The sequence below is a fragment of the Macrobrachium nipponense genome, chromosome 40, assembly GCF_015104395.2.
Source record: "Macrobrachium nipponense isolate FS-2020 chromosome 40, ASM1510439v2, whole genome shotgun sequence".
Lineage (NCBI taxonomy): Eukaryota > Metazoa > Arthropoda > Malacostraca > Decapoda > Palaemonidae > Macrobrachium > Macrobrachium nipponense.
In genome coordinates this window covers 23,591,811-23,618,116 of record NC_061101.1, presented here as the reverse complement: position 1 = coordinate 23,618,116, position 26,306 = coordinate 23,591,811, and the positions used below count along the sequence as shown (strand labels likewise).

The following is a 26,306-nucleotide window of genomic DNA, read 5'->3' as shown; positions in this document are numbered from 1 at the left end:
GTGTGTGTGTGTGTGTGTGTGTGTGTGTGTGTGTGTGTGTGTATGTGTCTATAACGACAATCGTTCAGACAGTCGTTCATACAATCGTTCAGTGTATGGGCCCTTTAGTGATTATTCATTTCAGGAGAGATGTTTCATTCGACACAAAGTGAGAGACATCTTGTCTAATACTCTCTTCACAGAGACATGAACCTGAATATATGCCTTTTTCTCTCTCTCCGTAGTTTCAGATTTTTGTAAGCCCATCACTTTACAAAGGGAAGTCTACACTTTTAATTTTACTTAACAGTTTTAAAGCGGAGGAGATAAGACTATTAAGGAGAATTACTTTGACAACTTTATAATAAACATACATGCTTAGCATCAGTGGGTGATTGCAGAACATGTAGCTTGCATCCTTACTAAAACAAGTGGTTGATATTAAAGCCAGCCTTTTTTTTTTAAACAAGAAAACATACGGAAGTAAAAACAAGTGATTGATATACAAGCGTATTTTTTCTCTCTAAAACATAGGAAAACACACGTAAGTTAAAACTGTGTAGTGATTGATATTGAAGCCTATTTTTTCCCTAAAACATAAGAAAACACACTGGAGTAAAAACAATGTACTAGAGAGGTATAGGATTAACCGAGATTGCACATACGTCTTTTAACCCTCCACCAGCCCCAGGGGACCTTGATTAGGCTTAGAAAACAACTCGATTGCCTCGTAGCAAGTAAATAGTAATCATCTCCGATCATCCTACGAGTCTTCTTGCATCTCAAGGCACCGTAAAAACCAAAGCAACATCTGCTGTTCAGGGATGCCAGATGCCTCTTGACTGGGAAGTTGCCAGGTACCGCCAGATGCTGTTGCTGCTGCTGTCGTTTTTAAAGTCCAGAACCCACTGAATGGTTATACAATAGGCAGAACGGCGAATGTACGAGAGTGAAGATACTTTAGTAGCTTTGTGGTAAGCTGTACGATCTAGTTGTAGTCGGTACTGTTTATGCAGGATGCTCTCAGAGAGTATTCCATACCGTTAGTTTTGCGGGTATATTCATACTCTCTCTCTCTCTCTCTCTCTCTCTCTCCTCTCTCTCTCTCTATATATATATATATATATATATATATATATATATATATATATATATATGCGTTTGCGTTAGATTCTTGCAGTGATGGTGTAAATTTATTTATCAATTTCTGTAACCTGGCGTGTTAAGGACTATACTCGTCGATTGTTATAAATTTGCGATTCTATATAAAAAAGGGAAACTTAAGTCATCTCAAATTATAGTTCATGTTAAGAATTCGTCCTATCTTTATGAGATTGAAACGCATTTCTACACCTAACACATGTATAGTATATATGTATATATATATATATATATATATATATATATATATATATATATACATATATATATATATATATACATATATATATATATATATATATATATATATATATTGTATATATATATATGCCAGTGTAGCACGAAGGTTCACGTACTTTAGGATATCCTTAAATCCACGGTAGAAAGGTAAAGTGAACCTGGGGACTTGGAACAAGTACTTTCGTAGAATAAATTGCAAAAGTACTTGTTCCATCAATATAGCGCTCACATATTATTCGATGATCTGTATTTCCTTCTAAAATATTTTCATATGAAAATTGGCAATGAATATACCTGAAGATGGTCCTTTGGCCGCGACGTTTAATAGCACTTCCTCAGGGCTGTCAGGGAATACTTTGTCACTTCTCTGTTCCTCAATAATAATCAATAAGATTGGTTTGATTTACAGGGAAATATGTAAATGTGATTCTACATCCAAAATTATATATTACATATTTATATATATATATATATATATATATATATATATATATATATATATATATATATATATATATATATATATATATATATATATAGAATTCTTATCACATCACCGTGATTCATATACATGCATTAAGCTACACATCTCCTTTAATATCCAATACACTCTCCTTCGGAATTGATATATTTTCGTATATGTTAACTGAAGGGGAATTTTGTAGTTGCTAATAATTTCGTCCTCTCATGGTGTGTTCGAACCAGCGCCCATCGGACTGAAGAAAAATCAGGACTTCAGTGATGTTATCGTTGTCGACTCGGCCAACAATATATATATATAATAATATCTATATATATATATATATATATATATATATATATATATATATATATATATATATATCGGTATTTTGGTGTTTCAGGCTGACTGTTTGCTCTGTAAATTCATCTCGTCACCTTGCCCGAGCTCTTTACGGTATGCTGACAGAGCAAACCAGCCCAGTCCGCGAAAGTGGTCGGTTCCCCCCCCCCCCCCCTTTCCCCCCCCCCCCATTGCCTCCCCCCCTAATTTGAGGTCCACTGAGCTAAATCACACCCTAAACAGGTGGTAGATGTCAGCACAACCTGAGTCACCCAAGGCTCTAGAACTGATGCTGGATTTCTCGATGTCTTTATTATTGTTATTATTATTAGAGAAACAAGTCCACAGTTATATGTATATACATATATTTAAAGATAAATCTGTAGTACAGAAAGCTTGCGGAAAACTGTTCCATTCTGCTTTTTGAGACAGAAAAGGGGAATCGAACAGTTTCCCGAAAGCTTTCTATACAGATTGGTATTTAAATATATGTACATATACATAGCTGTGGTTTCGTTACCCATTTCAAGACACATGCTACTATGAGTATTATTATTATTTTTTTTTTTTGCTCTATCACAGTCCTCCAACTCGACTGGGTGGTATTTATAGTGTGGGGTTCCGGGTTGCATCCTGCCTCCTTAGGAGTCCATCACTCTTCTTACTATGTGCGCCGTTTCTAGGATCACACTCTTCTGCATGAGTCCTGGAGCTACTTCAGCCTCTAGTTTTTCTAGATTCCTTTTCAGGGATCTTGGGATCGTGCCTAGTGCTCCTATGATTATAGGTACGATTTCCACTGGCATATCCCATATCCTTCTTATTTCTATTTTCAGATCTTGATACTTATCCATTTTTCCCCTCTCTTTCTCTTCAACTCTTGTGTCCCATGGTATTGCGACATCATGAGTGATACTTTCTTCTTGACTTTGTCATCAACGTCACGTCTGGTCTATTCGCAAGTATCACCCTATCCGTTCTGATACCATAAGTCCCAGAGGATCTTTGCGTGATCTGTTTTCTATCACTCCCTCTGGTTTGGTGCTCGTACCACTTATTACTGCAGGTAGCTGATGTTTCTTGCAACAGGCTCCAGTTGAGGGTTTTTGCCACTGAATCATGCCTCTCTTTGTACTGGTTCTGTGCAAGTGCCGGGCATTCGCTTGCTATGTGGTTTATGGTTTCATTTTTCGTATTGCACTTCCTACATATGGGAGAGATGTTATTTCCGTCTATCGTTCTTTGAATATATCTGGTTCTTAGGGCCTGATCTTGTGCCGCTGTTATCATTCCTTCAGTTTCCTTCTTTAGCTCTCCCCTCTGTAGCCATTGCCAATTGTCATCGCTGGCTAGTTCTTTAGTCTGTTTTATGTATTGTCCGTGCATTGGTTTGTTCTGTCTGTCATTCTCCTGTCTCTGTATATTTCTGGGTCTTCGTCTACTTTTATTAGTCCTTCTTCCCATGCACTCTTTAGCCACTCGTCTTCACTGGTTTTCAGATATTGCCCCAGTGCTCTGTTCTCGATGTTGACGCAGTCCTCTATACTTAGTAGTCCTCTCCCTCCTTCCTTTCGTGTTATGTATAGTCTGTCCGTATTTGCTCTTGGGTGTAGTGCTTAGTGTATTGTCATATGTTTCCTGGTTTTCTGATCTATGCTGCGGAGTTCTGCCTTCGTCCATTCCACTATTCCTGCGCTGTATCTGATTACTGGCACTGCCCATGTGTTTATGGCTTTTATCATATTTCCACCGTTGAGTTTTGACTTGAGTATCGCCTTGAGTCTCTGCATATATTCTTTCCTGATCGTGTCCTTCATCTCTTGGTGTTTTATACCCCCTCCTTCCATTATTCTCAGGTATTTGTATCCTGTCTCATCTATGTGTTTGATGTTGCTCCCATCTAGTAGCTTTATCCCTTCAGTTCTCGTTACTTTGCCTTTTTGTATGTTGTTGACTAAGGCGCATTTTACTATTCCAAACTCCATCCTGATGTCCCCAGATTAAATCCTTACAGTCTGGATTAGGGTATCTATTTCCTTGATGCTCTTACCATACAGCTTGATGTCGTCCATGAACATCAGATGGTTGATTCTGTTGCCTCTTTTCTTGAGTTGGTACCCGGCATCCATCTTCTGTAGTACTTTTGTCATGGGAATCATGGCTACTACGAAGAGTAGTGGGGACAGTGAGTCGCCCTGGAAGATCCCTCTCCTGATATTAACCTCTGCTAGTCTTATTCCAGAGCTTGTAAGTATTGTATTCCAGTTGCGCATTGTATTTTTGAGGAAGCTGATGGTGGTTTCCTCTGCCCCATATATTTTCAGGCATTCTATTAGCCATGTGTGTGGTATCATGTCGAAGGCTTTCTTATAGTCTATCCATGCTATGCTTGGGTGTTTTCCTTCTCCTACTGTTCTTCATTACCATTTTGTCTATCAGGAGCTGGCCTTCTGTCCCCCTACACTTCCTTCTGCAGCCTTTCTGTTGGTAGGGGATGGTGTTTGTCTCCTCTAGGTAATTGTATAGCCTTTCACTGATGATACCTGTTAGTAACTTCCACATTATTGGTGGGCAGGTGATAGGCCTGTAGTTACTGGCTATATTTCCCTTACTCTTGTCTTTTTGTACTAAGGATGTGGTCATCCATTTGGGTGCATGGTGATTTGAGATACAATGCTGGAGTTGTTCTGCTATTCGTGGGTGTAGGGCCTTGAAGTTTTTCAGCCAGTATCCATGGACCTCATCAGGACCTGGGGCTTTCCAGTTTGGCATTTTCTTTAGTTGGTGTCTGACTGTGTCTGTCGTGATCTCTGTGAATCTTTGTTTTATTCTCCCTGTTTCTTCTTCCTTGACTTCCTGGAGCCATGTTGCATGTTTGTTGTGTGATACCGGATTGCTCCATATGTTTTCCCAGAGTCTCTTACTTGGTTCGGCTTCAGGAATTTCTGGGTGGTTGTCTTCCCCTCTTAGTTGGCTGTATAGTCTTTTCTGGTTGGTTCTGAATAGTTTGTTCTGTTGGTATCCCTTATTCCTGTTCATGTACCGTTGGATCTTATGTGCTTTGGCCTTAAGCCTCTGTTTTACATCTTCTATTGTGTTGTTTAGTCCCCTCTCTTGTACTTTGTATTTCTCGTTGAGTTCCTCCCTTGTTTTCTTGCTTCTTAGCCTTTTTTCTGCCATCTCTTTCAGTTTATTATTATTATTATTATTATTATTATTATTATTATTATTATGTTCTAAGGGGTCCACGATAATAAAAAAAGTGTTAAGAGTTCGTGTATAATTTAAAAACACGTTACAAGGCTTTCGAACCCTTCCCTGGGTTCAACTTTAGTCCTTGTAAAGTGTTTTTAAATCATACACGTACTCTTTAAAAAAATTATTATTGTGGACCCCTTAGAACATTATATATACTCTCGTGATAGAGTTTTTCCGAACTAAAATTATTATTATTATTATTATTATTTTTTTTTTTTTGCTCTATCACAGTTCTCCAATTCGACTGGGTAGTATTTATAGTGTGGGGTTCCGTGTTGCATCCTGCCTCCTTAGGAGTCCATCACTTTTCTTAATATGTGTGCCGTTTCTAGGATCACACTCTTCTGCATGAGTCCTGGAGCTACTTCAGCCTCTAGTTTTTCTAGATACCTTTTCAGGGATCTTGGGATCGTGCCTAGTGCTCCTATGATTATGGGTACGATTCCCACTGGCATATCCCATATCCTTCTTATTTCTATTTTCAGATCTTGATACTTATCCATTTTTTCCCTCTCTTTCTCTTCAACTCTGGTGTCCCATGGTATTGCGACATCAATGAGTGATACTTTCTTCTTGACTTTGGTCTGTTTGCACGTATCACCCTATCCGTTCTGATACCATAGTCCCAGAGGATCTTTGCGTGATCGTTTTCTATCACTCCCTCAGGTTGTTGCTTGTACCACTTATTACTGCAAGGTAGCTGATGTTTCTTGCACAGGCTCCAGTGGAGGGCTTTTGCCACTGAATCTTGCCTCTTTTTGTACTGGTTCTGTGCAAGTGCCGGGCATTCGCTTGCTATGTGGTTTATGGTTTCATTTTTCGTATTGCACTTCCTACATATGGGAGAGATGTTATTTCCGTCTATCGTTCTTTGAACATATCTGGTTCTTAGGGCCTGATCTTGTGCCGTTGTTGTCATTCCTTCAGTTTCCTTCTTTAGCTCTCCCCTCTGTAGCCATTGCCATGTGTTATCGCTGGCTAGTTCTTTAGTCTGTCTCATGTAGTGTCCGTGCATTGGTTTGTTGTGCCAGTCCTCTGTTCTGTCTGTCATTCTCCTGTCTCTGTATATTTCTGGGTCTTCGTCTACTTTTATTAGTCCTTCTTCCCATGCACTCTTTAGACCACTCGTCTTCACTGGTTTTCAGATAGTGCCCAGTGCTCTGTTCTCGATGTTGACGCAGTCCTCTATACTTAGTAGTCCTCTCCCTCCTTCCTTTCGTGTTATGTATAGTCTGTCCGTATTTGCTCCTGGGTGTAGTGCTTTGTGTATTGTCATATGTTTCCTGGTTTTCTGATCTATGCTGCAGAGTTCTGCCTTCGTCCATTCCACTATTCCTGCGCTGTATCTGATTACTGGCACTGCCCATGTGTTTATGGCTTTTATCATATTTCCACCGTTGAGTTTTGACTTGAGTATCGCCTTGAGTCTCTGCATATATTCTTTCCTGATCGTGTTCTTCATCTCTTGGTGTTTTATACCCCCTCCTTCCATTATTCCCAGGTATTTGTATCCTGTCTCATCTATGTGTTTGATGCTGCTCCCATCTGGTAGCTTTATACGTTCAGTTCTCTTTACTTTGCCTTTTTGTATGTTGACTAAGGCGCATTTTACTATTCCAAACTCCATCCTGATGTCCCCAGATACAATCCTTACAGTCTGGATTAGGATATCTATTTCCTTGATGCTCTTACCATACAGCTTGATGTCATCCATGAACATCAGATGGTTGATTCTGTTGCCTCTTTTCTTGAGTTGGTACCCGGCATCCATCTTCTGTAGTACTTTTGTCATGGGAATCATGGCTACTACGAAGAGTAGTGGGGACAGTGAGTCGCCCTGGAAGATCCCTCTCCTGATATTAACCTCTGCTAGTCTTATTCCAGAGCTTGTAAGTATTGTATTCCAGTTGCGCATTGTATTTTTGAGGAAGCTGATGGTGTTTTCCTCTGCCCCATATATTTTCAGGCATTCTATTAGCCATGTGTGTGGTATCATGTCGAAGGCTTTCTTATAGTCTATTCATGCCATGCTTAGGTTGGTTTTCCTTCGCCTACTGTTCTTCATTACCATTTTGTCTATCAGGAGCTGGTCTTCTGTGCCCCTACACTTCCTTCTGCAGCCTTTCTGTTGGTGGGGGATGGTGTTTGTCTCCTCTAGGTAGTTTTATAGCCTTTCACCGATAATACCTGTTAGTAACTTCCACATTATTGATAGGCAGGTGATAGGCCTGTAGTTACTGACTATATTTCCTTTACCCTTATTATTATTATTATTATTATTATTATTATTATTATTATTATTATTATTATTATTCAGAAGATGGACCTTATTCATATGGAAGAAACCCACAGGGGCCGTTGACTTGAAATTCAAGCTTCCAAAGAATATGGTGTTCATAAGGAAGAGGTGAGGGGAAATACAGAAATAATTATATGGAGATCAAACGGTAATAGGGCGTGTAATCTTATGCCCTTATCTTGAGCAGGTCTGAGGAAGACAGTTAAAGGTAAAACGGAAGCAACGGTGACGGGCTCAACAACCAGGGAAGCGAAAGACCTTCCTCCTATAAAAGAAGAAAGGTTATGGGAGTAAGAAAACGAAGGGAAAAAGGAGAATTGGTGTTGGTCTAGCTTGCATCCTACCATGCTCTTATGAGTCTAGCTTGCATCCTATTGGCTTTAGGATAGGGGATGCATCCTGCCATGATATTTAAAAAAGTAGCTTGGTTGGAACAGAAAGTTTGGGTAGGATAGAAGCTAGACCAGCACCTGAGAATTTATACCCTTATCTAAAGACAAGGCTTCTTATTTAACTGTTTGGTTTCTCTCTCTCTCTTCTCTTAAAATTGTATATACTTTCTCTGCTAATTAACAGTGTTATAAGATGTTTCCTCTTGCGAGTGGGGAATTCCTTCCTTCTTTATGAAGTGTTCCTTTTTTTTACTTTCATTGGTAATTACAATTTTTAACGTTTTTATCGTTATATTTTCCCTTCACTATACATAGGCTTCTTATTTGTTGGACATTTGTGGATCCGGTTCATGAAATTTGGGGTTTATTTAAAGATGTACATGTGATAAAGTCCAGGCCAATTGTATTTATCAGATTTATCAAAACCTTTGAACAGAACTTTGGCGAACATCCTCAGATTCCTTTGTCAGCTGAGAGAATCCCAAAACATCCCTGTATAGGCTTCATTGTGTTTAGGCAAGCAAAAGTAATATAACAATGATAATAATATTCACCGCACATTACATTAGTAATAACGATTACATAACAGTAAATAGTGATCAGCATTCTTGCTTGTGGTCCTCACCGTCACACCTGTTCCCTGTCAAAAGAGACAGTATGTACTGACAGTTCAGTTTCCCAGGGAATATTTAGTAGCTAAATTTTAGCGGTTGCGTCTTCGTTCAACATCTGATGCTTAGTTAACGCGCAGGCAGCGCCGCTTAAAATATAAGCAGGATTCCCCCTCTCCCCCTCCCTCTCGGAAAAAAAAAATTAATAAATAAAATTTAAGGTAATTTCAAATGAGGCCTTGTTCGCACTTTGGTGATAGATTTTTGCCCAGTTTTTTTTTTTTTTTTTAATAATGAGCTAGATCATTTGTGAGGTATTTAGTGAACTTATTATTATTATTATTATTATTATTATTATTATTATTATTATTATTTTATTATTTTGGAAGAAACCCTCCTTGGGGCAAACTTGTTGAAAAGAATAGCACTCGATATGCATACAGCGCCATTTGTATTATTATTATTATTATTATTATTATTATTATTATTATTACTGAAATGTAGGGTTAATTTCGTAATAATTTCCCTGTTTATACATATTAAAATCTATAGAGAATCTTCGAAAGCTTCCTAACATCAGACATTAGTTTTCGTGTATAATGGTTGTACTCCCGGGAAAGGCAATTCAAACCCTAGATTATGAAAGTTCATGGTCTTACGGCACAGCCAAAGGCTTGAAAACGTTGGATAAAATGCCACCTACTGGAATAGTTTTGTTACTTCTGTCGGAGAGTAACTTTGGGAATTACGGGATTTGGGAATGACGAATGATAATGATGTGATCAAGGGATCAATAGAAAACGACAGTCTTCTGGCGGATGTTGTAGGTGATTTTGTGCATCTGTCATCTAAACAGGTAGCTACAGGTATGGATATAGAGAACACCTTGGATGCAGCTCTACAGTACACAAGAGGTCACGCGTGTCGGAACTTCGGAAGTGACAGTAATATCTCCCAGGGAATCCGTTTCCTTTCAAAACTAGTTAAAGCAGCCCCAACTAGAGACAACGCGTCAACTGTTTGTGTAATCAACCGCATAGCACATTCTCTTTCTAAGAGAGACCAGCCACGGTCGTAAGGTTGAAGGGTCAAGTTACCTCTAGATTTTAGTTCATTGAATGTTTTCAAAGCTGTGACTGACTTCTTAGAGGTTTCTTTCTCCAGTCCAAGAATTACTTTCTCTCTCTCTCTCTCTCTCTCTCTCTCTCTCATCTCTCTTCTCTCTCTCTCTCTCTCTCTCTCTCTCTCTCTCTATATATATATATATATATATATATATATATATATATATATATATATGCGTGTGTGTGTGTGTGTCACTAACTTTCAAATGTCCTGTCTGATATACTAAAAATAATAGATTCTAAAGAAAATTTTGTACAGTGTCTGAAACTGGAGACATATAAAGTTGAACGTTCGAGAAAGTGAAAGACGGATTATTGTTGAGTTTTGGAATGAATTCTTCTACATTCCTCGTCTTATTACTATTATTATTACTAGTGCTGTACCCATGCCGTCAAAATTATAGCAATCCAAGAGAGAGTCGAGACGGCAAATCCCAAACCTAGGGACCTTACGAACTGCCTAGATGCTCGGACAAATTTGATAAGGGCAGGTGAGGAGAAGCCTTCATCCAAGGCAGGTTACGTACCCTCCTGAAACCCGAACCAAAGCACCAAATAACGACCAGTGATTTTATCTATATTCCACCTAGATAGAAGTATATGAATACACATTAAGCCTTTACAAATGAGATTATTGTTTTATATTAAAAAGCATAGTTATATATACGAATAAATTGTATTATTTGTAAAAGTTAAAAATAAAGACTCGAACACCTGAACGGTATTCCTCCTCAGTATTCGAAAGCCTTTAAACTTTTACAAATAATACAATCTACTTATATAACTGCGGATTTTTTTATATACAATAATTTAATCACGACATTATGAATGAATATTTTAGCAAGAATGTTATCATTTCATATAAGCAAACATTCGTAAGGATAATAGAAAACTAATATGCGAAAGAAAAAAATTCTTAAAAAACAATGACTGCTAAAAGGAAATTAATTCAGTTTATTATAATGCATTTGTAGTCGTAGGAACAAAACTTCATCACAGACTGCACTGTTTCCTTTACTTTTTTCTCACTGAACGCTCCGCCGTGTGAGGCGTCACTTCCGGAAGTTGTCGAAGATCCGGAAGTAGGGAAATTAACGATTTCTTCGCCTTGATATCGATTCTTACTTTTCGTGTTTCTCTTTTTTCATCTTCCTGTCTTTCGTGGCAAAATCATGGTTACGGCTATGCTTAGCATAAATTTTACCGGTCACCGCCTCTCTCTCTCTCTCTCTCTCTCTCTCTCTCTCTCTCTCTCTCTCTCTCTCTCTCTCTCTCTCTCTCTCTCTCTCTCTCTCTCTCTCCAGAAAAACTCGAGATAAATGACCTCAGCGAAAAAGTCATCTTAAAAATTGCCCGCTAAATTTTCCTCGCAGCGTCGCCTGACATCGCAGGCAAAATATTGTCATTTCTCTTTGCACAAACTGTTGGCACATTAAGGTGTTACGTCCATTATGAAGGGGAACACCCAGACCATGTCGGAAAAAATGTTAGCCTCAGCTTTACTGTCATAAGCGGGTCCTGGCTTCTTCATGCGCCATCGAACGCGAAAGTATGGCTTCTTTGGATTTTTAAGTGGCAGATGAATGCTCTGCTGTCATTTCCGCTTGTGATGACAAGGGGAATCCTTTGCCGGGAGTGAATTTACACGGCTGTCTTCGCTTAAGAACAGATATTGGTCGTTCGTCACCCGGGTGTTTCAAGAAGTGTTACGCAATGCCGAAAGACATAACAGTATTCTCAAAAGGTGTTTTTTCTTATCAAAGGATTAAACTGGTAACTGCAAAGGGTTTCCCAGGTGTACACTCGTTGAGGTTTGCTTTGCTTTTAGCAGTTTTAGCGATTTTCGAATTGTCTAAAATTACCTTTCACGTTTTGTATGGAAAGCTTATTTAGAGTCCTTATTGTTATCTGAATAAATAGTCAGATGAAATTCGTAGCAAGCAAGACGAGATGTATATCAATTTATCAGACACCAAAAACTTCGGATTGGCAGTAGACTGTAATTATAACAGTGCCTTGCGTCTGAACACAAATACGTCCGATTCAACTCAATCATTCTGTGCTGTGATCATGATCGTTATTCATCTGATCGATCAGGTCATTAGAAACTGATAACTTCGATTAGGTATATAGTCATATGACTTGAGAACCAGGTAATTTTCCTGAAGAAAGCAATCCTTTCATAAAGATAGGTTTTTGAATTCAGCGTACTTTTATGTTATAAAGTGGTGAATTAATAAGTTATATGCCACTGTGCTTTTAAAATGAAAAACTTTACGAGATTATATGAAAAAATATTTTCTCTCTCTCTCTCATGCGCCTTATGTAGAGAGAGAGAGAGAGAGAGAGAGAGAGAGAGAGAGAGAGAGAGAGAGAGAGAGAGAGAGACTTCATCTCAATAATAGTTACCGCAATGATATAACAGCGACTGACTTTACCATCAGGACCCTCTCGACTGAGCCATCTGCGGTTGTCTGTCTGCTGGCTTTGTAGAGCAACTGTTCATCTTGCCGCATCTCTCTCTCTCTCTCTCCTCTCTCTCTCTCCTCTCTCTACTCTCTCTCTCTCTCACACACACAACATTTACTTATGCGTTTTTCTGTGAAGTCTTGGGTAAACTTTTACGTATACGAGTACTTATATATATATATATATATATATATATATATATATATATATATATATATATATATTATTATTATAATATATATGTATATATATACACCATCACTAAGTGAAAAATTTAGCTGTGGTGATATGTGATCAAGGAATAAGGTGTTGAAGTGATATATATATATATATATATATATATATATATATATTATATATATATATATATATATATATATGTATGTATGTATATGTTGTGTATGTGTGTGTGTATGCATGTATATGTCAGTGTTCGATTGCTGGCACTGGTTGTACTTGCATGTATATGTGATTGAGCATAATTGTTTTAAAGAGAACATCGTTCATCATCCGTAAAATTGACAGTAAAGTATACATGGCCAATGTGGTTTTGATAATTTTTGATGATATCTTGAGAATTCTTATCAGATTTTCTCACGTAGTCATAGTGCGGGGAAAGTAATATAAGACTAGAATTTAAGAGTTTAAGCGATCGTTTGTCGGTATTATTCGATTCCCATAAAAAGTGATTGGGGTGTCTTTGTGCACGTTTCTCGACGTTTTTCCTTATTGTCTTGTTTTCTTTGCTCAGACTTCATTTTTTTTTAATGGGCATTCGATTCTCTTCTCACTAAAAGAAAGCAGAGATAATATTGTGGTTTGTGTAACTTAGAATATGTTGTATATCATTATAATACAGTTTATAATTAATAGAAATATAAATATATGGCGTACACATTGGTTAATATTTTCATTTTTTTTATTTTATATACTTATTTTTTTGCGATTCTTATTCCTCTGTTTGTAGTTGACGAAATGCATAGAAATTGAAATTCACAATATACAGGATGCTGAGCTAACGATTGAGATACATATGCCAAGTAAATAGGTTTTATTTTATATAATTTATAAAATATTGTCCTTACGTTCTATTCTCAACATTTCTTCGTGTGTATCCGAAAAAATCTATGTAAATTAAATTGAAATATATATTCATTACTCATCTGTGGATTGAGGTAGAATTTTCAATTAAACTTAAATTATCAAGGTCATCAAGATTGTAAACACCAGCGGCTAGTTTGACAGCTTGGATTGCAAGAAGGATTCAATTTTTTAGTTTGGTAACGAGAATACTTAAGCAAAAAATAAATAAATAAAAAGCTAATAATTAAAGATTTCGTGAGAGAGAGAGAGAGAGAGAGCGTGTGAGAGAAGGGCTCAGATACCTTTCAGTGCGTGTATTGAAATCACCATTAGGAGTCTATGTTGAAAAAATTCGTTTTCAAGAATGTTTTAAGTTTGATTATGAGAATGCTTTAAAAAACAATATTTAATTATTTCGTGAGAGAGAGAGAGAGAGAGAGAGAGAGAGAGAGAGAGAGAGAGAGGGGTTCAGATACCCTTCAGTGCGTGCATTGACATCACCATTAGGAGTCTTTGTAAAAAATATTTTTGCAAAATGTGTTTTTGAGAGAGTGATTGGGAGAATATTCTTAACAAAAATTAAGGTAATGGTTAATGATTTCGTCAGAGAGAGAGAGAGAGAGAGAGAGAGAGAGAGAGAAGGGTTCAGATACCTGTCAGTGCTTGCGTTGAAATCATCAGTACGAGTCGATGTGAAAAAATTCGTTTGCAGAGAGTTATTTGTTTTGAGATCACTAGCGAGAGAGAGAGAGAGAGAGAGAGAGAGAGAGAGAGAGAGAGAGAGAGAGAGAGAGAGGATTGTAAGAAGGGTTCAGATACCTTTCAGTATTTCCTTTGAAATCACCATTAGGAGTTTATCTTGAAAAAAAAAGTTTACAGAGAATATTTTGAGAGTTTAACTGTGAGAATACGTGAACATGAAAAATAAATTGCTGATTAATGATTATACATATATATATATATATATATATATATATATATATATATATATATTATATATATATATAGAGAGGAGAGAGAGAGAGAGAGAGAGAGAGAGAGAGAGAGAGAGAGAAGGGTTCCAATTGAAATCACCATTAGGAGTCTATGCAAACAAAAATAAATAAATGAATAAATAAACTGGTGATTTCTTGAGCTATGATAGAGATTGTTCGACATAGACTCCTAATGGTGATTTAAATGCACACATTGAAAGGTATCTGAACCCTTCTCTCTCTCTCTCTCTCTCTCTCTCTCTCTCTTCTCTCTCCCCCCCCCCCCCCCCCCCCCCCCCTAAATCTCTCTCTCTCTCTCTCTGCCATTTTTTATTGCCAAAGTATTCTCATAATTAAACTCAAAACGAATTCTTTCAACATCCAGCTCCTAATGGTGATTTCGATGGAAACACTGAAAGATTTCTGAATCCTTCTTACAATCCTCTGTGCATGTGTCTGTTCTTAACTTTCAGCACGTTAAGGTTACATTCATATTCTGTATTGAACAGAGAGGACTTCATCTGCCATCTGACTCTTTGCAGTTTACAACCAATTTTGACGTCAAGTGATAGAAACCAAGACGTTGCGCTTTTCGAGTTTCTGTCCCAGCGATCGTTTCTTCTTGTAATGACACAAAGTGTTGTCTGTTCTCACATCCGGGATTATTGGTTATGTGGTCCCCGCTGAGAAGGTTGAGAGAAATTATGCCATTACGAAGCTCGCAATCCACAAACCTTGCATTTCCGCAGCGGTGAGTTCCCGCGTTCATTGTATGAAAAATGGCCACCAGGACATAAAATAGCCCGGTAAATAACAGCCCTCTATAATACATTAGCAGAAAATAAAGGAGGACGTGAGTCCTCTCGGGATTCCTATCCGACGTTCGTAAGAATCAGTTCTCAAGGCTGCAAGTGCATCCAAGTCTCTCTCTCGCTCGCTCTCTCTCATATAAGAAAGTCGCAGCAGTCTCTTGCTTCTTGGTCATGATACTCCTATAAATGCCTGCTTCCGGTTTCCCCAGTATTTCCCAATACTTACATGACGAGTACGTATTATCGGAAAAGTTTTCCGAGTCATGTACGATACGCGTTGATCCAGACTCGGCTGTGGATTACCTGACCATATGCATTTGCGCTATTCTTACACACAAAAAAGGTACGTGTTTACACAGCGCTTTACCATGTCCAATTATAATGTTTATTGAGAGAGAGAGAGAGAGAGAGAGAGAGAGAGAGAGAGAGAGAGAGAGTCCACTTTACCAAATTGTGGTGTAAACTGTCAGGACCTTGTAAGTCAGGCGGCTAACGCCACATAAAGATATCATCTTGAACAGGGCTGTCTGTGAATAATTTAAGAAAATCTCTCTCTCTCTCTCTCTCTCTCTCTCTCTTCTCTCTCTCTGAGAAGCAAATCACCTCGATGACTCGTTTAAATCGACCTTAAATCCGAGTAGGATTTACGTCCATTACCCTGGAGTTCCCTCCTCCAACCTTACCTTTGGGGATGGATGATAGGAGGACCAACCCCCAGATGGTCCAATTATCCTGAATTGGAAGCTCTTGAAGAAGGACTGCGGAACAGACTTCCTCTTTGGTCCCAAGGACATAAGACTCGCCTTTCCGATGATGGATTACCTTTACAGAGTTTTGTGAGGGTAATGTAGTAGTCGAATACAATAGAGCTCACTATGTTTTTTTTTAAGTTGCTTCATTGGGTTTGCTTAGACTTCATAGCTTAGTCTAACATGAGGTAACATCTAACCAATTAGAATTGGTTTGTTATTATACTGCCCTTTTGGACGTACGCTATGCTACCGAAAATCTGCTATTTGGTGCAAATCTGGGTAGACGTAAAAACTTGGCGTTGTTATCTCTCCCGCCATAATTTCTGGTGAACGAGATGCCTACGCTCGATCGCACGGGCAGGGCGAGAAAGGAAAGGCACTCTGGCTTTTCGTCGAAAATCCTGTATGCTTGTGTTGACCTAAATAGTGAATGACGTAGCCTGAGAGGCTCTCTCTCTCTCTCTCTCTCTCTCTCTCTCTCTCTCTCTCTCTCTCTCTCTCTCTCTCTCTCTCTCTCAGTCAGTGAAAGGCATCACTAACATCTATTACTTGTTTTCCTATGCAGCTGGGTATCTTGACATCGAACTTCCGTTTACCATAAAACTGCCCAATGCTACCCAGGTCACGTATGGTCGAATGGACAATGACAGAATGGGCATATACTCGGTTCTCATCGATACCATTAGCAGGTAAGAGTCACTCGCCGTATTTTCGATGGTACACTATATTTATTTTAAAATGTGTAAAAGATCAACTTTGTTCGTGTAATAAAAGATTAGTAAATGTTTTTAAATTCAAAATGATATTAAAATAAGAGATTGAATAATTTACCTTGTAATAGTAACGAAATGAAATTAATTGCATACATGGGGCGTGATGAAACAATATTTGAATTAATAACTGTATTTCTTCCTTAGTTGCCGTTTTAATGCTTATAGAAAAACAGCCATATTAGGAGAAGCACTGAACGAATTAGATAGATAAAGAAAAATTAATGTTAATGACTTTTACATCTAGACACGAGAATTTGTAATTGTAAGGAAAAAAATTATTAATGTAATTTTAAATGAAACGAAAGATAACTTACTTGATCATTTAAATCTTAAGTTGCCCTAAAGTGAAAAAAGAAGCAGTGTACAACACTAAATATAGATTTAAAAAATCAAGCCAATCAGCATTAAAAACATGAATGAGTTAACCATTAGGCTGCTCAGCGTCACAAGCCTCTGTATTAAAAAGAGAACTTTTTGTCAGGTTCGGTCTAGACGGCAAGTCCTGTTTGCTGAGAGCTGTGTGTGAGGTGGCGGAGTCCCCCCTGAGAGACGACGGCCTCTTGGGAGAAATTATCAACATTGTTCTCACGTGAGTAATAAGCAATTAAGAACTTGAGTTGTTTTGGTTATACTCTCTCTCTCTCTCTCTCTCTCTCTCTCTCTCTCTCTCTCTCTCTCCATGAATGAATATATATAATTTGGACTTCCTTTCTCTTCACTTAGCCAAAAGTAGCCTCACAGTTAAAACAGAATAAAAAATAATTTATTAAACGCATAAAATTTTTCAGACATGAATAAGTGGCATATTTAAGAATGATTGACATGAAAAGGATAAAAATAAGTAGCATGTATTAATGGCACAGTATTAATTTTCTATTGAAGAGTACTTTGAATGAGAAACAGTTCATGAAGTAACTGTGAGGCTACTTTTGGCCCACCCTGTACAATAAACATATGAAACGTGCTGAATATATAAAGACAAAATCCACGAAAGATCATTTTGTCTATTTATACATACATACATACACATACATACATACACACACACATACACACACACATATATATATATATATATACATATATATATATATATATATTATATATATATATGTGTGTGTGTGTGTGTGTGTGTGTGTGTGTGTGTGTGTGTGTATGTGTATGTATGTATGTATGTTGACATTGCTACTTTGAAAGTAGATGTGTTCACTGAGACCTATTGTACGTTTAATTACCTTCTCTGAAAAAAATATATATATATAGTCTTTACCTCCCATCATACTAAAACCAATAAACACCTAGTAATATGGATATCTTCGGTGAAAAATATAACTTAATTTTACACACCATTATATTATTGAAAGTGTCCCTCACTTCCAGATGTTATGTCTTCAATTGTAGTTCATTCATAAAAAGAAAATCCTTTCTAATGTCCTATTCCCTTTACCTTCCAGGGCTTCTTATGGGACCACGTCCAACGAACTCTACGACTACGTCAACGCGGAATACTACGGCAGAGCCTACGGCAGCTGCTGGTCGGCGTATCCCGACTGCCCAGTGTCCATCTTCAAAGTGTTCGACACTAACCACGAGCTTTGATTACGAAGATGGAGTTAGATTAAGCCTTCGACCTTTTGGTTCCTTTTTGCTTAAAGGTATCCTCTTCTTTTCCTCTCAGTCACGGAACTTGGAGTTCTGTCTGCTCTTCTTCAAATGATGAGTCGATATTTTTGTAAACTTGTAATAAAACTACAAAGTTGAGGGTTTAAGTCTTCGATACATCTCGTCTCACTTTCAGCGTGTATAACTGAAGAAGAGGCGAAATGCTGCAGATCTCCAAACTTGTGGTTTTGTTATATTTACAAAAAAAAAAAAAAAAAAAAAAAAAAAATAAGTCATTGTTATGACTTCATTTTTTTTTCACTGGTGGATTTTCAGTAGGCAGTTTATGCCAACAGTATGCTTATATTCACTTATTCCTTCCTGTTCAGTAAACTTTTTTTCTGATTCGCTAACCAGCAGAAAATGTGAGGATCTAGATAATATTTTTGAAAAGAGTTTCTGTAAAGTCTTCACAATGCACAAGGACTTTGATGAGATCTGACTTATTCTTTGCCGGTTCGGTGTCTTTCTTTCCATCTGCTGCCCAGTTATGAAACTTTTGCTTCCAGGTTCAGTGTTTCCTGACTCTTACTCTATCTTCCTTCCTTTAAGATTACCTGTCACTTCTTGTGGGGTTAAACCCCATGCTTGAATACATGAAAATTAATGCTTTATGCCATTTGCCTTGTTACAGTTGATATCCCACGCCCAGAACAACTTTATAATTAAAGATCAGGAAAATTTTTCATTGACAGGTAATCTTCATTTATGATGATTCCTTATAACAAGTTCAGTCTATGGGCGTTACTTGAAACTATTTCTTTATCATAGGTTTATTCCATGCTTCAAAAAATGGAAATTTTTAATGTTAAATTCATACTCGATCATGTCCAATCTCCTGTTTCAGTAAAAAAAAAAAAATTATAAAAAGCTATAAAGTAAAAGACGCCTTATACATGGAAAGATGTCCCTAAGTCTAACTAATTCCTCTTGCATTCAAATTTCATTGAACGCTAAATACTCGAGGTTGTATTATTATCAACTACTGAAATTTTACCTTCGCTCTTGATTTCTATTCGGGCTGTAGTAAAACAAACGAAAACAGGCAACGGATATTTAGATTCATTTTGCGACGTTTCCAGTTGATTAGATCAGATCACATTACGTGGAATATTAATTGTTCCGCCATGAACTCTGCAGAGAAACGTCCTTTATCAATATTAACGTAAGTGCCGGAGATCTGTGGAAGGCGCTTATCTGCTGGCCATGTAATCCTCATATCTGTTTGGTTCTCATACTTGACTTGTACTTATAACTGTATGATGATTCCACTTCTTTAAGCTTTACACTTGATTCATATCTATGTTTTATAACTGAATTCTTGAAACTTACATGAGTAAGTGAATATGGGGTAATTTCTTTCTGTTCTCTTTTTTGGAGTTTCCAGTGCGGCCGTTCTTGGATTTCTGTCATGGTAGGGAACGACTGTGCTCTGTTTACACTCTTATGTCGTTTGTTGTAAATGTTTCATAACGATATTTACATGCATCCTCCCATTGCCAAAGATTATTTCAAGATTACTATCTTAGATTTTACGTTTTTAGTTTACGAAAGTTCACCCACAACTGCTTGTAGATGACACATGCCAAAGAAGGTGATGGTTGCAAAGACGCCATTCCTATATAAATGTTATTTATTTTCTAAGGAAATCGTGAGAGATTTTGTTGTTCTTTTTTTTCTTTTTTTTTCTTGTATGGATCTGGAAACTCCGTCCTGTGGCTGGCGATATGTGATTGATTAGACATGGACACATCTTGACTGATCTGTCTTTAAAGCTCAGCCATTGTCAGAATCAGCAAAGTTGTTAAAGTAACACTGGAAATATGAATACGACTTAAAGATCAATGTGCATTCCAAGCAGCTGGAATCCCATAAATTTACTTTTCGTTTCTGTTCCCTGTGTTCAGTGAAAAGGGAACTAAAAGGACAGAAAAGCAGCCCGTGGCTTTATTCAGTTCCGACGTTAAACGTGAAACCTTGTTTATTCATATACAGAACAAACCTTTGGTCTTAACTTGAGGGAAAATTCTCTAGCACCTGCTGGAGTCCGTTTAAAAAAGTACAAGGAATTTGGTGGGGCAGGAGGGATAGTGGATTCACATCAACAGTGCATTTGATGTCTAGGCTAGTCCCTTACGACGCTCCTGATTGGTTGTTGATAAGCCAATCACAGGGCTGGAAACTCAGTCTCGAGAGAGAGTTCACATGGGTAGGATGTATGTCCTGAAAGAAGTATCCCCCAGGAGAGATGGAACGTACACCCTGCCTAAGTGAACTCTCTCGAGACTGAGTTTCCAGCCCTATCATTGGCTTATCAACAGCCAATCAGGAGCGTCGTAAGGGACTGGCCTTGACATCAAATGCACGGCTGACGTGAATCTACTATAGCCAGGGTGGCAGCGAGGAGGACGCTCTGCTGACCTCCCTCGCCCCATCTTGGCTCCATCGCATCAATTTTTTCTTGGCCGCCTTCAGAGTAGGAATTTTCCCTTATGTGAAGACCGCAGGTTTATTAGTTTTGAAAAATACGAATTGATTTAAAATTGCTCATGTTTGTTAGAGTTAATTTTTGGAATGCAATGGCGTCCTTTCGACCCTCACGGATTCCGTCAAGTTCAAAAGTAATGAGATGCGAATCCTTTTTGAAACCTTCGGCACCGAGTTAGGAAACGATGTGTAGTCACGACATGATAGAGAATAGTCCGTCAGGATTGCAAAGATCATCATATAGGAGGACTTAATAGGCCAGTATAAAAAAGAAGAAGAAACTTTCAGTTTGAGAGGGAATGGTGGTTTTCATATGCCACTTGCACAAGAAGGTCAGTTTCACCTGGTGAAGCTCGTCGCCCAAAACATGGCGGGGTGAAACCTTGCGTTCGCTCTTCAAGTTCGCATGACAGTCTCTGTCAATTAGACGATGAGACGCTTTTTAATAATTAGCCAATTAGCTCAAAGTACGTTGTAAGGCATCAAGTGCACGATTATTATCTTCTCTCGCGCTCATCGCATCTGGTTCGTCTTCTTCTTATTCTTCTTCCTGCGGATCGCCATAGAATCTCGCAGCGCTTCGGTAGTGTCTCTAAGTTGAAATCATATGAGTTGGCTGTGTCTCAGTAACTGTTTAAGCCGGTTTGGTCAGAAGGGACGGCTTAGTGATCACTGTTTACGTCCAAGAGTCTTGGATATTTACGCCTCTGGTGGAATGCAGTGATAACACAAACGAATCCCAAGGACTTACAGTTACTCGTTTATAAATTTGTGCCACGACTACTGCTACACTTCCATGGAGTATTGTTGCTTATGACGTCCCTCTGTCTTCCAAAATATCTCCCGGGTGGTAACAACACAGCAAATTTACGCACATTAATAAACTAATATGAAAACACAAACTGCAACAGGCAAAAAAAAAAAAAAAAAAAAAAAAAAAACGAACGCAGATACGGACACGGTCAAGTAGACGGGAAGCAAACAAGGCGTCCAGTGCAAGAACATCGTTTGACGTCGCTCATTCACGCCAGCTGCTACAGACCCCTAATTTATGAAGTTTAAGTGAAGTTAATACAGGGGAAATTTGTGGGATACGAAATGGGAGAGAATTGTCATGACTGAGGCTCACAAATTGCACTCTGATAGACTAAGAAAGATGGGATCGGTAAGTTTCACGGAGAACATCCAACTGGACTCTTTCTTTAATAGGTACGGACAAGCAGACACGTTTTATCAAAAACTAAGAATATCTGACAAAGGAGGTTCGGCTCAGGGACACTTCTTTTACCAATGAAAAGGAGTATTTGACAAAAAGTACTTGTTTTACCAAAGACTGAAGGCATGTTTAACAAGGAACTATTAATTTACCAAAGACTGGAGGAACGTATGACAAAGCATTACTTGCTTTACTAAAGACCGAAGGAATGTTTGTCAAGGAATTACTTGTTTCATCAAAGAATGGATGAGTCTTTTTTTTTTTACCAAAGGTCGAAGGAAGGTTTGACGAACTACTTATGTACCAAAAAATGAAGGAATATTTGACAAAGAACTACTTATCTCACCAAAGACTGAAGGAATATTTGATCAAGAACGTCTTGTTTTACCAAAGATTGTAGGAATATTTGACAGCTACTTATGTACCCAAGACTGAAGGAATATTTGACAAAGCTACTTGTTTTACGAAAGACTGAAGGAATAATTGACAAAGAATTACTTAGTTTACCAAAGAATGACAATACTTGTTTTACCAAACGTTGAAAAAATATTTGACAAAGAATTTTTTCACAAAACTGAAAGAATCTGTGACGAAGAATTCTCGTTTTACCAAAGACTAAAGAATATTTGAAAATGTATATGCACAAATAAATGTTTTATCAAAAACTGGATGAGTATTGACAAAGAACATATATAGACAATTAATCAAAAGCTTGAAAAATATTTTAAAAAGAAGGTTAAGACAGTTTAACTAAAAATAGGAAGAATAATTGACGAAGGACGTTTAGAGACTCATTATTTTAAAGCCTGGAAGGAAATTTAACGACAATAATACAGAAAATTAATATTTTTTTTCCTTTATCAAGGATTGGAAGAATTATTCGCAAAGCACATTCAGAGAAGTTTGTTTAACTAAAAACAAGAGGAATAGTGACCGTGTTTGTTTATATATTCTCGTTTCAACAAAGAATATCACAAATTGCCATGAAAGCACTCTGCTACTTGTGTAACATATGTCTCAGAGAAGGAGCGGGATGACAAGACATATTTTAGAATCTCTGACAAAGTATGGAAAGGGATATATATGATTTAAACAAGGCTGATAGATTAACAATGTTTAAAAAATACCCACAGTACTAAAGACTATGGAAGTGTAACGGATGAAACTCGAGAAGGATAATGTAAGCCACCCAAAGATTGTACTATGACTGACAGGAGTACACAGACTTGCTTAGTCGAAGAGAGCAAGAGTAGGCGAAGTTTGTCAGACTCAACGTCAAGACTAACTTGTTTTTAGCAAGAACTGAGAAAATATCAGTACGGAATTTGTATAGATATGTTTTACCACAGTCTGCCTGGGAATTACAAGGGATGTCCAGATTGGTCTATTTCACTTAAAACTGGCTTAAAGTGGTAAAATATCATCTCAGACTGACGTTCACAGTATGATACAGGACATTCAGACAGAACTTTCTAACCATATAAAGGAAGAAATTGACATTTAGACATTCAGGAAAGCGTTCATATTTCCAAAAAGACAAAGGACTGACTACCAAACATTTTTTTTCGACTGAAGCCTGACAAAATGTTCCAAACGAGGCCTTTTAAAGATAGAGTAACAGTGGAAACGCAAGGACCAAGGATAGCTGAGCAGATTGATTCCAGTGAAGGCTTTTCAAGTATGATAATGAAAAGTTTGAAATATTGTCTATTTTGCCAAAGGAAGCCAGGTTTAACGGAAGAAGTCTCGGAATTCGCGCTTTGCTGAAGGCATGCAGTCCACCATAGATATTAATATGACAAGATATCTTTCAGAAATACTAAAGATTTACAGGTCCAGCATATGGAAGTATAATATTCCTTAGTGTGAAGATAATTGGTTTGATGAGACGAAGGAATGACTAAAAAGGCGTGAATCCTAACTTCAGTTTATTTTGAATGCAATTTGCAGTAACATTACCTCGAAAATTGAGCCAAGAATTAGAAGTGTCACAGAGCAGAACGAAAAGCACTGCAGAACTCGTATATCTGCGACGAGGGATGCAGATGAAACCAAAATAACTTGACATTGGTTTATAGTACAAGGTGCAAATTATTGCTGCAGTGAAGTAGTGTCGAAGGGAAATGCAAGAAGAATCAGTACAAAGAAGCTTGGTCAGTGACACCCTGAATTGCTGTAAAACAACTCACTCACTGAGAAGTGGGAGCCAGTAACTCAGTAATAATAAGCAGTTCCCGGGTTACGACGGGAGTTCCGTTCCAGCAGCATGCCGTAAGTCGGAAAAAGCTGTAACTCAGAACATCAGAATGAAAATTTATAAAAATGATAGAGAGAGAGATTGACTTGTGTAAGCCTGGGGAAAGAAACAGGGTTTTAAGCTTTGCCCTAGTAACAAACCGGTGTTCTCCCCTCCTTATGGTGAACCCTCCCAGTGGTTACAGCTCCCTAAACTGGTTTTCTCGCCTGCTATAGCACCTACATCTACACCGCTCAGAATCCTAGTTACGGTGCTTACAGCGCCGTAACTAGGATAGCTTCAGCACATCAGCTGTCATCCTGAACCAATTTTTTTTTTTATGAATATATTTGAAAAAGCACGTAAGTTTGGAATGCTGTTAGTCGGAGCTGCTGTAACTCGGGGACTGCCTGATAATGATAATACTAATCAGGTATTTCTCAGTGAGGTTATAAGGTCTTTGATCAGGATTAGAATTTACCATTGCTATTGTTCAAGAAAATAGAAATAATTGGATAAAGAGGAAAAGTAGCGCTAGAGCATTTAATCAAAAGCATAGATTCCTGTTTTAAATTCCTTACGACAGTCAAAAACAAGTTTCTTGGAACTATATCTCCCTCGGGGCATATTCGTGCATCTGTATATGTATGCATGATATTTGTGCATGTAAAAAATAGGCTAGTATGCATGTGTTTGTGTTTGCATAAATACTTATGTTTGCTGTAGTTATTCGTGTGTATGTATTTTATTTTCTCATTTTTTAGAATATAGAGGCATATAGCAAACTTTCATGAAATAAACATGAAAGGCCCCAGTTTTCACTTTCACAAACAAAATTATTTTTTTGTTTAAGGAAGAAATTGATTGATTCTGCATTCAGTTTTGTACCTGCAAATCTTTATTTGTTCCATTTAAACTCTCATTAGCATCCAGTTTGTTGTGTTGTTCACATTTTCATTATTCACCTTACTGTTAAGTATTACGAGAGATCATGTATAACTAATGACAAATGTTATGATTCTGTAATTTATTGTACCAACTATTTATTCTAGATTGTAAGTACTGTTGATGTTGAAATGTTTCGTAAATATTGGAAAATATAAAAATGGGTTTCACTCTCCCTTGAACAATATTTAAGTTTCGTTGTAAGTTCTACCATCGGTTTAAGATGATGAACTATAGTAGATTCACATCAACCGTGCATCTGATGTCTAGGCCAGTCCCTTACGACGCTCCTGATTGGCTGTTGATAAGCCAATCACAGGGCTGGAAACTCTCAGTCTCTCTCGAGAGTTCGCGTAGGTAGGATGTATGTTTCACCTCTCCTGAGGGATACTTTTGAAAGACGTATCCCTCAGGAGAGGTGGAAGATAGATCCTACTCATGTGAACTCTCTCGAGAGACTGAGAGCTTCCAGCCCTGTGATTGGTTTATTAACAGCCAATCAGGAGCGTCGTAAGGACTGGCCTAGACATCAAATGCACGGTTGATGTGAATCTACTATAGTATATTTTGTTTGTACCATACACAAATTATATATATTTATATATATATATATATATATATATATATATATATATATATATATATATATATATATATATATATATATATAGAAGGACAGGGTGACAAGGAGATAGCCGGTCATCAGAAGGTAATACATTTATTACTGACGCGTTTCATAACTCATCAAGGCTAATAGCGAAAACAATACAAATTAAAAATACACGGAATATAACTTTGACTAAGTCTCAATAAATGTACAAAATACATACATAAGAACAAAACAGTTTAAAAAGCACCTTAAAGTCGAAGTTTTATTCCATGTATTTTTACTTTGTTTTATTTTCTCTTTTAGCCTTGATGATGTAACTATGTGTTACGAAACGCGTCGGCAATAAATGTATCACCTGATGACCGGCTATTTCCTTGTCACCCTGTCCTTCCATCTTCTGTGGCCCGCCTACGCCAATGTA

At 37.6% G+C, this 26,306-nt stretch overlaps 1 protein-coding gene across 3 annotated transcripts in view; it reads left to right on the top strand.

Annotated features, from left to right (window-relative positions):
* LOC135211997 (uncharacterized) overlaps positions 1 to 26,306 on the top strand; it is a 127,531-nt gene that overhangs the window by 98,186 nt on the left and 3,039 nt on the right. For 2 of the 3 annotated variants that reach the window (XM_064245269.1, XM_064245267.1), the window contains 3 exons: positions 16,522 to 16,645; positions 17,211 to 17,318; positions 18,184 to 18,623. In XM_064245269.1, the coding sequence (XP_064101339.1) occupies positions 16,522 to 16,645; positions 17,211 to 17,318; positions 18,184 to 18,328 (377 nt within the window). In that variant the 3' untranslated portion in view covers positions 18,329 to 18,623. Of the gene's footprint in view, positions 1 to 16,521; positions 16,646 to 17,210; positions 17,319 to 18,183; positions 18,624 to 26,306 lie in introns of those variants that run through there. The other variant, XR_010313804.1, reaches the window with a different exon arrangement.